At 45.7% G+C, this 13,521-nt stretch overlaps 1 protein-coding gene across 6 annotated transcripts in view; it reads left to right on the top strand.

Annotated features, from left to right (window-relative positions):
* The window catches only part of LOC128342654 (zinc finger and SCAN domain-containing protein 31-like), a 16,160-nt gene extending 2,639 nt beyond the window's left edge, over nt 1–13,521 (top strand). For 2 of the 6 annotated variants that reach the window (XM_053290287.1, XM_053290291.1), the window contains exons 2-4: nt 7,943–8,845; nt 11,564–11,642; nt 12,480–13,521. In XM_053290287.1, the coding sequence (XP_053146262.1) occupies nt 8,123–8,845; nt 11,564–11,642; nt 12,480–13,210 (1,533 nt within the window). In that variant the 5' untranslated portion in view covers nt 7,943–8,122 and the 3' untranslated portion in view covers nt 13,211–13,521. Of the gene's footprint in view, nt 1–253; nt 333–4,543; nt 4,688–4,797; nt 4,893–7,806; nt 7,846–7,942; nt 8,846–11,563; nt 11,643–12,479 lie in introns of those variants that run through there. The other 4 variants (XM_053290288.1, XM_053290286.1, XM_053290290.1 and 1 more) reach the window with 4 other exon arrangements.

Below are 13,521 nucleotides of genomic sequence, written 5' to 3'. Positions count from 1 at the left end.
TCTTCCCATTTGATTTTCCTCTGTTGTGCCCTGGCAAAGTTGTGCCCTGGAGTTGGGTGTTACCATTGCCATCTCTCATGCAATATGAGATTTTGCCTTTCAGCTGCTGCCCAATATAAGAGTCTCCTATATTCTGGGGAAAACACCAGGGGGATTCGAACTGTCAACCTGTGGCTTGATAGTGGTGGGTCACTACTTGGCCCTGTACTCTCCACGGCTTCAGGCAGGATTTGTTCTTGGCCATATCTGCAGATGCTGGACTTTGAACCTTATATCTAGCAAGGGAAGAGCAACTATCCCTATTCAACACAGCCCAGCAATTACTTTAAAAGGTGATTCTTTGCCCATTTGGCAGGGGTGATTCCCAAATGGGGTGCTGCAAATAAGGGCTGAAGATGGTTACTTGTCCCAAAGGGGCTCACAATCTAAAAAGAAGCATAAGGGACACACCAATCACAGTCACTGGTCTTGTGGTAGCAAGCATTACTTGACCCCATAGCTAAGCAGAGTCTACCCTGGTTGCCTATGAAAGGGAGACTAGAAGTGTGAACACTGTAAGATTTCCCCCTCAAGGGATGGAGCCACTCCCGGGAAGAGCAGAAGGTTTCAAGTTCCCTCCCTGGCTTCTCCAAGATTTTTTTTATTGAACCAACAAACTACCAAAGCATACAGTACTGAGAGAGATTCCTGCCTGCAACATTGGAGAAGCCGCTGCCAGTCTGTGAAGACAATTCTGAGCTAGACAAACCAATGGTCTGACTCAGTATATGGCAGTTTCCTATGTTCCTAAGATATGGACATTTGCTGTCCCCCTGCTAAATTTAAGCCTCCACTGTGCAAGGTGCATCTTGACTCTTGTTACATTTATATGCAAACCTAGTCAAAGGTTTCAGGGTGTTTATGTGTGTACACAAGATACACACACTTTAAAGGTAAAGTGTGCCATCAAGCCGATTTCGGCTCCTGGTGCCCACAGGGACCTGTGGTTATCTTGTGTATATACTGTATAATGTATTTTTCTGAATCCAAGACAAGGTTTCCCCCCAAGTTCATTTGTTTATTTAATACATTGATATACTGCCTATTACAGAAGTCTCAAGGCGGTTTACAACTTTGATGTTAGAAATTAGGGAATGGGGAGTCATTTTAAATTCAAAACCCTCTTCCTTTTGGGTAAATGCAGATATGTATTTTTAAAGGGGGTTGTCTTAAATTCAGAGTAGTCTTCTGTTTGGATAAATACGGTATATAATGCTCCTTTTCTGTCTGCGGTGAACCTCCTGAAGTAAAATGCTGTGGCTTGTTGGGGACATTCTGAAATTTAAGTTGCAGTTATTTAATTTTTACTTGGGCCTATGTGAACTTACTTTACTCGGGCGTTGTGTTGGGTAATTTGTTTTTATTGGATTTTATTGTATTCTTTTATTATTGTTGTTTTGCTGTGGCCTGGTGACTAACTGCAAGTAAAATCTGTGTGATCTATATGTGTGTACAAGCATTTGTTCGTAAATGCATTTCTTTTCTTCAGTGAACATGAGTATAAACCCCTGAACTGCAAAGTAGACACGTAGTACTGTATTTGTGCTGAATGTAGGCTGGTTTGGACTAGAGTTTGTTGGCCCATGTGGTTAAAAGTGGGAAGTGCGAGGAGTGACGTCTCAGACACTCTGATGTCTTCATGGTGGTTGTGATTTGCGGGGGAGGACCCCACACATTAAATGAATGTACCCAGAGGACAGCCATCTATATCGGGGTACTGTAGCAGATTCTTGGACTGAGCAGCGGGTTGGAATAGAAGACCTCCAAGGTCATTTCCAATTCTATTATTCGATGACATCAGGGTGTCCACAAAAGAGGTCAGGATGGGCATGCTCTTGGTGTGTCTCCCTTTTAATTGTATGGGCCAGAAAATAATCATCCAAACTGGCCCATAATGTGTGAGTAGCTGCATGTGTGTACAGATCTGTACATGGATACCTCATACACACGTTGTGTACTGAACATAATATGCAAATAGTGCTAATATCAACAAGCTATAGATGCATGGAATATCCTTCCCCCTAAAAAGTGAAAGATTATTGTTGAAGTGTCTTAGTTCAACATTAATCAAATTAATGTAATGGCAGGAGAGAGGGCATGCCCTCAACTCCTGCCTGTAGGCTCCCAGTGGCATCTGGTGGGCCACTGTGTGAAACAGGATGCTGGACTAGTTTTGCCTGATCCAGCAGGGCTGTTCTTATGTTCTTGTCTGGAAAATTATCATAATTGCCTATTGCCAGGACCAGAAGACTCTTGTAAAAATTATTTTTCAGAGCGACAAAATTTAATTAATAGATTGGATTCATTTAAAATATTTCAACTGGTTAGATTAAAGCATTTTTTAAAAATAAACTAGAAATGTGCTCCAGTTAATCAAGTAGAAGAATGTATAATGAATTCAGTTATCCCCAAACCTTTGGTTTAAGATGAGAATTTAGATGCTTTACATTTTCACTTGTGCTCTAAAAAGAATGAAAATGGCAAGTTTAGGTGCCCATCTTAACTTCAGTGACATGTAAGCTGTAAAGACTTTGTACAGTCTGGCATATACAGTCTGGTATATGATGATGATGGCTTTAGAAATGAGGCTCTACGCACCCACACTTTGCCCTGGACTTTCAGTTGGATATTGGGCTGGGCAGGGATGCATCCAAGCAGACATCTAATAGGTCCAGCTTCCCTAATTACTAACTAGAGATACCCCTAATGAATTTCTGCCTGATGCATTTCTAATAAAGGCAAAGTGTGGGTGCATGGAGCCTAATTTCTAAAGCCACCATCATATTACCGGACTAAACAAAGGGTATAAGTAACTCCACTATGCAAAAAATATATGGCATATAGTCATGAATATAACCTAGATATTCCATATACAATCAATTAACAAAGTTCACCACTTCCTTTACCGACATGTTTTCCCTAAACTTTTTGAAAAGATCTGGTTACAGGACATAACAAATACATTACAAAGATATCCATGTAATTAAAAATAAAATGTAGAGGGGACAAAATGCAATCAAGATAAGTGGCTTTTTAGGGTTGCTTTTTAGTGTTTTTAACTAATGCTTGTATTTGTTAAGTTTTGAAACTTGATTTTAATTGGGTTCCAGTTGTTTCATTGTGATATATTATTTTGTAAGCTGCCCCAAGCAGCATTGTGCTGGAAGGACAGGATATAAATATTTTAAACAAAAAAATAAGAAAGAAACGAATTTGCTAGTCATTAATCATGGTATTGACTGTCAACAGTAAAGGATCCAGCAGTCAAGAAACTTGCCGCAGACTAGCACTTGGTAGGGTTGCAATGAAGGCGTTGGAAAAGATATTTAGATGCCGTGACGTGTCTACACCTACAAGGATTAGGATAGTCGGACAGTGGTTTTTCCCTGTGACACTCTATGGATGCGAAAGCTGGACTTTGAAGAATCAAGATAGGAAAAGCATTGATGCTTCTGAACTTTGGTGCTGGAGAAGACTTCTGAGGATACCATGGACAGCCAGGAAAACAAACAAATGAATCATAGAACAAATCAATCCAGAATTTTCACTCGTGGCACAAATGACCAGGCTCAAACTATCATACTTTACGGACACATTATGCGAAGATCCAGCTCCCTTGAGAAGTCCATAATGCTGGGAAAGGTTGAAGGAAAGAGAAGAAGAGGACGACCAGCAGCAAGGTGGATGGACTCAATTACAACAGCAATGAATGCACCACTGAGAGACCTAAAAGGCCAAATTGAAGACAGATCATCCTGGAGAGAATCTATCTATGTGGCCGCTGAGATGACACCGATGTGACGGCACTTAATCAATCAATCAATCATGGTATTTTCCTCCCTTGTTTTTGCAAGGAACTTGCCCCTTAATTTACTTTAGTTTTATTCTTCAAGCTATATATGGAAATAAGAGTAAAACAGGCAGCAGGGTGATATAAAGTTGGTAAAAACAAGCTAAAAACTGGAACCCTATATGTGTGTATGTGTGTGTAGTCACACACACTTTTTAACAAAGCAGTGGCTATGGCAATAAGACAACAAGATACTAAAACAAACTGCAAACAGGCAGAAATCCAACAGGTGCAGGACCCCCACCTGCCAGTGAAACATTGCATGTTGAATTTCTGCCTGTGCGGCAAACCTCTAAAACAGGGATTCCCAACGTTGGGTCCTCACAGTTGTTGCTGGACTACTACCCCCAGGGCATTGTGGATGAGGATTATGTGAGACTTGTAGTCCAACAACATGTGGGGGACCCAAGGTTTGGGAACTCCTTCACTAAAAGAATAAGAGCCTTGCAATCCAGGGTGGGGGGGCGGAGCTTACAGGTGGCAACTCTACTGAGGATGGCGGCAGAGATAGGTATCCCAGGTTTATGCTGTGTTTTGCAGTGCCCCTCTGAGATACTCTAAGGGTTAAGTCAATAGAGCTGCGAGGTGGCTGGAGAGGCCCTAGGCATTGGGGAGGTGGGGGAAATGCAAAAGAGCAAAGTCCCTTCCTTTCCTTTTCCGCTGCCACCCTCCATTCCTTTCTCCTCCTTTGCATAAAGTGGCTTTCCTCCCTCCCACCCCAATTTCTCAACTGCAATTTAGGGGTGGAATTGCAAACTTCAATTGCACCAAGAGCTCAAGAGAAGCGTCAAGGCGGAAGTGAGTGCATCCTGGGTTCTTTCCATTCCTTTACTGCAATGCAAGGAAGAGAGCGAGGGAGGCAAGAGAAGGGTAGAGAGAGAAAGGGGAGAGAATTCTTCCCCTTCCCCAAAGGCAGCTGATCCCTGCAGAGCCTCTTCTTCCTCTTACAATCTTATCCCAGATCAGAGAGTCTGGCAAAAGGCTTCCCCATTCAAAGTCAAGGGTGGGTGCTCTGCTCTGGTGTGTATTAAGATCCGTGTGTTGCGTCTGGTCACCTTAAAGGGGCAGTGTCTACGTGGAGGAGCATATTGCTAAAAACACCAAGAGAGGATCTTTTAAAGGATCTAACAGCATGGTTTGGAGGAAAAGGGACATTTTTCTCTCGGTTGTCTCCCGGCCTGTCAAAAAACACTATTGTTTGTGTATATGCTGTACTTGGACTGTGCACACAGCTTTTGTTGCTCTTGGAATGTTGACCAGGAACATAGGAAGCTGCCACATACTGAGTCAGACCATTGGTCTATCTAGCTCAGTATTGTCTTCACAGACTGGCAGCGGCTTCTCCAAGGTGGCAGGCAGGAATCTCTCTTAAGCAGCTGAAGGCTGTTCTGCCATCAGTAATCTAGAAACATAGCCTGGAGATCTGCATCTAGGCAAGGGCACAGGGTTTTCTGCTTATGTTGGTAGCTGCCTTATATATAATCTGACCATTGGACCATAGGAACATAGGAAGCTGCCATATACTGAGTCAGACCATTGGTCTATCTAGCTCAGTATTGTCTTCACAGATTGGCAGCAGCTTCTCCAAGGTTGCAGGCAGGAATCTCTCTCAACCTGATCTTGCAGATGCCAGGGAGGGAACTTGGAACCATCTAGCTCAGGGCTTGACAGATCCCAGGAAGTTTTTCACACCCGGCTTTTACTTTGCCTCTCCTCTGGAATGGAGGGGTGCGTTCACATATTGGCCAAATTTGCCTCGAAGTCCCTGTGAGCTATTGGGGAGCACTTTACACACAATTTAGGTTTTTCATCGTGCCTTAGTGTGTAGCCCGATATATATGCAGGGTTAAAAAAATCCACTTTTTGCTTCAGTTTTGGGGGGCAACTTCAAACTTGCAGTAAAGCCTCTCAGTAAAGCCTGCTGTCTGGGAAAGCTCCAGGTGCCAGAGAGCCATGGTGCCTAAAAATTTAGCTGTGGTTCCTAGACTAATATACTCAGATAGAGTTATTTAATACAATCTTTATTTGTCCCAGGCAGTCCTGTTTCTGTTCTAAGCACGTTACTTATAAAGGACATAAAGAGAAGTCCACTTATCCTCTCCCTCCACAATGTCTGCCACGAAGTCTAGTAATTTTTGTTAAGCATCTGTTGGCTGGCTCCTTGATCCAAAGTGGTCAAAGCCTGATCTGTCCAAGTATTGTCTACCTTGGCAGGCAGCAACCCTCCAAGATTTCGGATCAGTATTTCCCAGCCCTGCCCAGAGATGCCAAGGGTTGAATCTGGAACCTGTTGCATGCAAAGCAGATACTCTTCTGCTGAGTTATGGTCCTTCCCCAAATGCCACACAAAGGCCTTTCCCACTGCGTGAATTACTGTCAAATGAAGACAGAGGCCTTGAACCTAGGTCTTTCCGTGGGCAAAGCATAAGCTCTGTCACTGAGTTGCAGCCCCTCAGCACTGTAGGACACTTTCTAGATCACGTTCTGTTCAGCAGTAAAATGCTTTGGCTTGGCAGGATCGTTTTGAACATGGAAATAGCTTGCGCAACCCTCCTACAACAGGAAAATACAGCTGTTTATCTGAGATGCACATGCAACGTTGTAGGACTAAAAAAGGAGGATAAAATCCGAAAGAAGGCATTGGAAATGTGAATGGTGTCACCACACAGGTAGTATGGAAGCACACTTAACAGAGGGTAGTAACACTGTTATAGTGTGTAATCTGGAAAGCGCCCAGGAGGGGAGAAGCGAGTAAGCAAGGGCTTACGTAGCATCAACAATGTATTCAACTACTAAAGGTAAAGTGTGCCATCGAGTTGGTGTCGACTCCAGGCACCCACAGAGCCCTGTGGTTGTCTTTGGTAGAATACAGGATGAGTTTTCCATTGCTGCTTCCCACACAGTATGAGATTATGCCTTTCGGTATCTTCCTATATCACTGCAGCCTGATATAGGTGTTTCCCATAGTCTGGGAAACATAGCAGTGGGGATTTGAACTGGGAACCTCTGGCTTGCTAGTCAAGTCATTTCCCCGCAGCCCCATTAGGTGGCTACATTCAACTACTATGGCCCTGGTGGTGCAGTGGTAAAACTGCCGCCCTGTAACCAGAAGATTACAAGTTCGATCCTGACCAGGGGCTCAAGGTTGACTCAGCCTTCCATCCTTCCGAGGTTGGTAAAATGAGTACCCAGAATGTTGGGGGCAATATGCTAAAATCATTGTAAACCGCTTAGAGAGCTCTGGCTATAGAGCGGTATATAAATGTAAGTGCTATTGCTATTGCTATTGCTATTGCTACTACTACTACTGCTATGAATATTTATATACTGTTTTTCAACAAAAGTGCTCAATGCGGCTTACGTGGAAAAACTAACAAACCAATGAGTTGGCTCCCTGTCTCCAAACGACTCACAGACTTAAAGGAAACAGAAAGTAGATACCAGCAGTGTTCCCTGTAACAGGGATTCCTGTATGTTCTTGACTACAACTCCCACCATCCTCAGAAAGCTTGGCCTTTGGCTGAGGATTATGGGAGTTGTCAACAACAGCTGGGAATTCTGGGAGCCAGCATGATGTAGTGGTTAGAGTGCCGGACTAGGACCGGGGAGACCCGAGTTCAAATCCCTTTTCAGCCATGAGACTTGCTGGGTGACTCTGGGCCAGTCATTTCTCTCTCAGCCTAACCTACTTCACAGGGTTGTTGTGAGGAGAAACCTAAGTATGTAGTACACCGCTCTGGGCTCCTTGGAGGAACAGCAGGATTTAAATGTTAATAATAATAATAATAATAATAATTAAAATAAATAAATCCTGTTACAGGGAGCACGACACCAGCCACAACCACTGGAGCTGTCCACATGCCGCTTTGTAGCATTCTTTCACAAATAAATCCATAAAAGATTCCTGCCCCAAAGGGCTTACAGTCCAAAACTTGGCAAGCTGGGAGGCAACGGAGGTAAAAGTCAAGGGTTCTAAATAGTTTTGCTTGTGGCAGACCCTGAATTTCACGTATTTTTCAACCTGTCCCACTCACTCCTACTTTATTTCCACAGTTTCCTGTTACCTCCCAGAACTCTGGCACTTCGGGGACCCACAGCAATCTGCTACGAGAGCCCTGTGGGATTAAACTGTTCTACCAAACAGGCACTGAGGTAGGAGGTGTCCGACCCCCCCCCCCCGAAATTGCCAGGAGAGACCCGAGCCCTCGGCCTGAGATGGGATAAGGCCACTCCATGGCCTCCAAGAAAGTAGGAACCAAACAAGGCATCGCGGCATCAGCCTTGCAGCTCCACTTCCAGGCTGCCCGGGAGCAAGGCCTGAAAATGGAGGAGAAGGCCCCAGCCTGCACTGGACCAGCGGAGGGCGTGAGAAAAGGTCCTCGTGTCAGCCAGGCCAGCGGGACCAAGGACTTTCTGCTGCGGATGACACCGCAGCAAATTAAACAGGAACCAGACGAGGGGCTGGCCCAGCGGTGGGAGACCCAGTGGCAGGAGTTTCTGAAGGTTGTGCAGTCCCCTCACGCCGGGTGGGGGCACCCGCAGCTGCCGGAACTCATGGCTTTTAATGACCCCAAGGGTTTCCAGGCCTGTGGGGCTGCCCAGCAAGCGTTCAGCAGGGGGAGTGGTTGGAAAGTGAAAGAAGAGGTCCTGGGAGAGGACGCGCTCAGTGCGGAGACGCAGCGCCAGCGCTTCAGGCACTTCTGCTATCAGGAGGCCGAGGGACCCCGAGAGGTCTGTGGCCAGCTCCGGGAGCTCTGCCATCAGTGGCTGAAGCCAGAGAGACATACCAAAGAGCAGATCCTTGAAACGCTGATCTTGGAACAGTTCTTAAGCATCCTGCCCCCAGGGATCCAGGGCTGTGTCCGGGAACGTGGCCCGGAGACTTGCGCTCAGGCAGTGGCCCTGGCGGAGGGTTTTCTCCTGAGGCAACAGGAGGCTGAGAGACCACGACAGCTGGTGAGAGAATTTTCCTTGCCTCTATGAACACATTATGTCGAATGTACGTATAATCGGTTTTCAGTGTACTATACAGATCTCTGTGCACTTTCACTTATTCACACGTTACGTTCAAAGAAGTTCAGTACTACACTTTGTATGTGAAGCTGTCGTTTGAGAAGGCCTGTGCCCGGGCCTCCTTGTAAAATGAACTCACGTACAGTCATTTACACAAAAACATGTCCACACAAAAACATGGGAATACTATTCACACTTTAGTTAGTTAGTTCGTTAGTTTTTTTATACCGCCCCATCCAATAGTTTTGGGCGTTGCTCAGCAAAACAAAAACTAACAAACCATGATTTAAAACAATCAGCTTAAAACAATAAAAACAAATTTAAAAACAGTTTAAACCCATTAAAAACAGAAACATTTTAAAGCAATATAAAGCTCCTGGAACGCCAGACCAAACAAATCCGGGCTCTCCTGAAGGCCAACAATGATCCCAAACCACGGATTTCTATTAGGAGTGCATTCCACAGCCCAGAAGCAGCTACAGAGAAGGCCTGGCTCCAAGTTGCCACCAGATTGTACCAGTGGCAACTGGAGACGGACCTCTTCAGATTACCTTAACGTGCGGTGGGGATCATGCAGAAGAAGGCATTCTCTAAGGTAACTTGGACCTAAGCCGTTCAGGGCTTTAAAGCTAATAACCATCACTTTGTATTTTGCCTGGAAACATAAAAATAATGTATATACGACATTATGTGTGAATTGCTCATCTGTCCCCTACATTTGAGGAGACTTGTACAAGTTCATTTTAAAAAGAAATGTATGTAGCCTGTATGTTGAACATAAAGTATGAGTGGGACTATTAGCTATAGTTATTCACACATTGTATTAAGAACATAAGAACAGCCATGCTGGATCAGGCCCAAGGCCCATCTAGCCCAGCATCCTGTTTCACACAGTGGCCCACCAGATGCCATTGGGAGCCTATGTGCAGTAGTTGAGGGCGTGCCCTCTCTCCTGCTGTTACTCCCCTGCAACTGGTACTCAGAGGATCCTGCCTTTGAGGCTGGAGGTGGCCTATAGCCCTCAGACTAGTAGCTGATGATAGACCTTTCCTTCATGAAGTTATCCAAACCCCTCTTAAAGCCATCCAGGTTGTTGGCTGTCACCACACCTTATGGCAGAGAATTCCACAAGTTGATTAGCGTTGTGTGAAAAAGTGCTTCCGTTTGTTGGTCTTAGATTTCCTGGCAATCAATTTCATGGGATGACCTTTGGTTCTACTGTTATGTGAGGGAGAAAAATTTCTCTCCACGTTCTCCACACCATGCATGATTTTATAGACCTCTATCATGTCTCCCTGCAGCTGTATTTTTTCTAAACTAAATAGCCCCCAGTGTTGTAGCCTTGCCTCATAAGAAAGGTGCTCTAGACCACTGATCATCTTGGTTGCCCTCCTTTGCACCTTTTCCAGTTCTACAATGCCCTTTTTTAGATGTGATGACCAGAATTGTACACAGTACTCCAAGTGTGGCCACACCATAGTTTTGTATAAGGGCGTTATAATATTAGCCGTTTTATTTTCAATCCCCTTCCTAATGATCCTTAGTATGGAATTGGCCTTTTCCACAGCTGCCGCACATTGAGTCGACCCTTTCAATGAGCTGCCCACCACAACTCCAAGATCCCTCTGGTTAGTCAGCTTAGTTCCCATCAGCGTATACTTGAAGTTGGGGCTTTTTGTCCCAGTGTGCATCACTTTACACTTTACATCACTTTACTTTAAATGCATGTACAATTGTACACTTCCTGTCTGCACCCAACTCGTTTGGTGGCTACACAGAGATGGGCCTTCTCAGTCACTGCCCCGAGATTGTGGAATGCGCTCTCTGCTGAGATACGATCTTCCCCATCTCTGGCAATTTTCAAAAAACACCTCAGCTTCCTAAAAAAAAAACACTGGGTTTTAATCTCTGGTTTATTTTTAAATTGTTAAATTGTTTTAAGTTTTTTGTATATGTTTTTAACTGGTTTAATGCTATTGTAAACCACCCAGAGACAAAAGTTTGGGGTGGTGTACACATTTGATAGATGGATAAATTAAATAAAATATGAGGGGGCTATACCTGCATATTGGGGACTATGGGATTGTGGGGGTTAGGTTCCTGGTTGTCGGGAAAATAGCTGAAAATTGCCATAAATCAGTCAAATTTTTGGAGGGAAATGCGGGGGGTAGCTCCCTACCATGCTTTGCTGCTGCCCCCGAGTCGCTCTGTGCCCCAGAATGCTCCCAAATTGGCCGGAAATGCTGTTTTTTTCTTTTCTTTTTAATGGAGCCATTTTGAGGCTCCGAAACATGAAATGGTGGCTGGAAATGACCTCTGCAGTAATTTCTGACCACCCCCGACCCGTGGATATGTGAGGTCGACTCCCCCCCCCACCCCGGCACGCATATGCTGAAGTCTGGTGTCCGTTACCCGACTACAAACCGCCCTGAGCCATTTTTGGAAGGGCGGTATAGAAATCAAATTATTATTATTATTATTATTATTATTATTATTATTGATACTCGAATCCGTGGATATCGAGGCTCTCCTGTACATTTGTGCAGACAGTTACCTGTACATACATGCGATCTAGATAAGGCTTCAGTCTCTCCAACAGGTAGCCTTTGTCCACTTGGCCTGATTCCTCACTCCAATTGGAGATCTTTGTTGCCATTTCAGGTGCTAGATTCCTTTGAAGAAGTGACGGTGAATTTTCCAAGGGTGCAACAGGTCTGCCTGGGTGCTTCTCGGAAGCAAGGTAAAGTTGTATTTGTTTTCTTTTTAAAACCTCAGGGGACTGTCAACAGTTGGGGTTCTCTTTTCCTTGTTCATTTTTCTGCACAAGCTTCCTCTTGGGGGAAATGCCAGGGGGGATAATGAGTTACATGCTAACATGTGTAACAGTGTCCTGCTGTCTGTTTGTTGTTTGTTTGAAAAATCCAAGCTGTTCCAAGAGGTGAAAATTTAGAGAGGAAACAGCAGAGTATTATATTCACAGTGAGCTTCACTATATGCTTGCCTGCTGGTTCAGTGTGGATTTAACCCATTGTGGATTTAACCCAGTCAGATTAAAACAAAATTCGCAGCACATGGGACCATTGTTCTCTCTGGTTTTTCTCATCTATGTGCGGAATGAGTTTTGTTCTGGGCAGCAGTATCAAAGCAGAGTATGCACACATGCATTCAGAGTGAGGCCTTCCTGATTCAACCTGAGTGGGATCAAAAATTAACTGAGTGGACATCCAGAATCTTGGGAGAGCACACGCGTGCGCAGGCCTTAGAGGGAACACTGCATGGGACAGGACCTAGAGGATCCTGGCAGAGGTATTTTTTTGCTGATCTGCCATCTTGTTTCAACTCACCTTGTTTCATCCTGTGGCCACTCAAGATGTATAGGCAATGCCCCTTTGTAACCCCATATGCTGACAGTTGGATACAAACTGAATTGACAGGACATGGGAGGGGGTCCGAGGAAAGAGTCACCATGTTAGAAGAAGCCGAAAGAAAGAAATTAGCACTAAGCAGAACAAGTGCTTGGTTTTTTTTTAACATGGCAGCTTGGGAGTTTATGCCAGTTTATCTTCTTTTGTTCCAGGAGGTGGTAGACTGTCAAATGAACATGAGAGGCAGCAGGAGTACCCCGAGCGAGAGGCTCCATCCGAGACCTCGCTACAAAAGCCCCGTGAGAATCTCTTCCAGCGTCCTGATCTGGGCAAAGCCTCCGAGAACCAGCAAAGGCCCGAGAGGCATCAGGGAATCCACCTAGCCAAGAGAGGACCGGAGTCTGTCGCTTGCCGGGTGGGCTACAAAGACCTCAGCGAGATCATCTTCCAAGAGAGGATGCAGGAGAACCAGCGGCAGAAGAGGTGCGTCGTCCTCCGCCGGAGAATCCACACCGAGGAGAGGTTGTACAAGTGCCAGGACTGCCGCAAAAGCTTCGACCACCGCTCCCACTTCATCCGCCACAAGAAGATCCACACGGGGGAGAAGCCCTTCCAGTGCACGGACTGCGGGAAGAGTTTCAACCGCAACTCCAACCTCACCACGCACATGAGGACACACACGGGCGAGAAGCCCTACAAGTGCTCGGACTGTGGGAAGAGCTTCCGCTGGAGCTCGGATTTCATCGTCCACGAGAGGACCCACACCGGAGAAAAGCCGTACAGTTGCTCGGACTGCGGGAAGGCCTTCCGGCGCAGCTCCAACCTGACCGCCCACGAACGAACCCACCGCGGAGAGAAGCCCTATAAGTGCTTGGATTGCGGGAAGAGCTTCACCCGGGGCTTGTATTTGATTGCGCACAAGAAAACTCACACCGGAGAGTGAGCGTCATGGGGCTTGCCTTCTGGCGGAGTGGGGGGATATTTCATGGCACTTACAAGCGGTTTGTTTTGTTTTCAGGGGTCTGTTGTGCATCTGACACCCCCGGGCCAAGCTGGACCCACAATGGTGTCCTGTCTATCTTAGAAGCAACAGCGGGAAAGGGCTGTTCCGTACCTGCCCCACTCGTGGTCTTCTCGGAGGCCTCGGATTGGCCACTTCATGAAGCAGGATACTGGTTTAGATCAGGCGTGGCCCATGAACCCACCTCTGGGGGGGTGGGGCGTCTTCTTTCTGTGTAAACGGAGCCAGTGCTC

Source organism: Hemicordylus capensis, chromosome 2 (assembly GCF_027244095.1).
Source record: "Hemicordylus capensis ecotype Gifberg chromosome 2, rHemCap1.1.pri, whole genome shotgun sequence".
Classification (NCBI taxonomy): domain Eukaryota; kingdom Metazoa; phylum Chordata; class Lepidosauria; order Squamata; family Cordylidae; genus Hemicordylus; species Hemicordylus capensis.
Note: the sequence above shows the minus strand (reverse complement) of the source record. Positions and strands in the feature narration are given on the sequence as shown.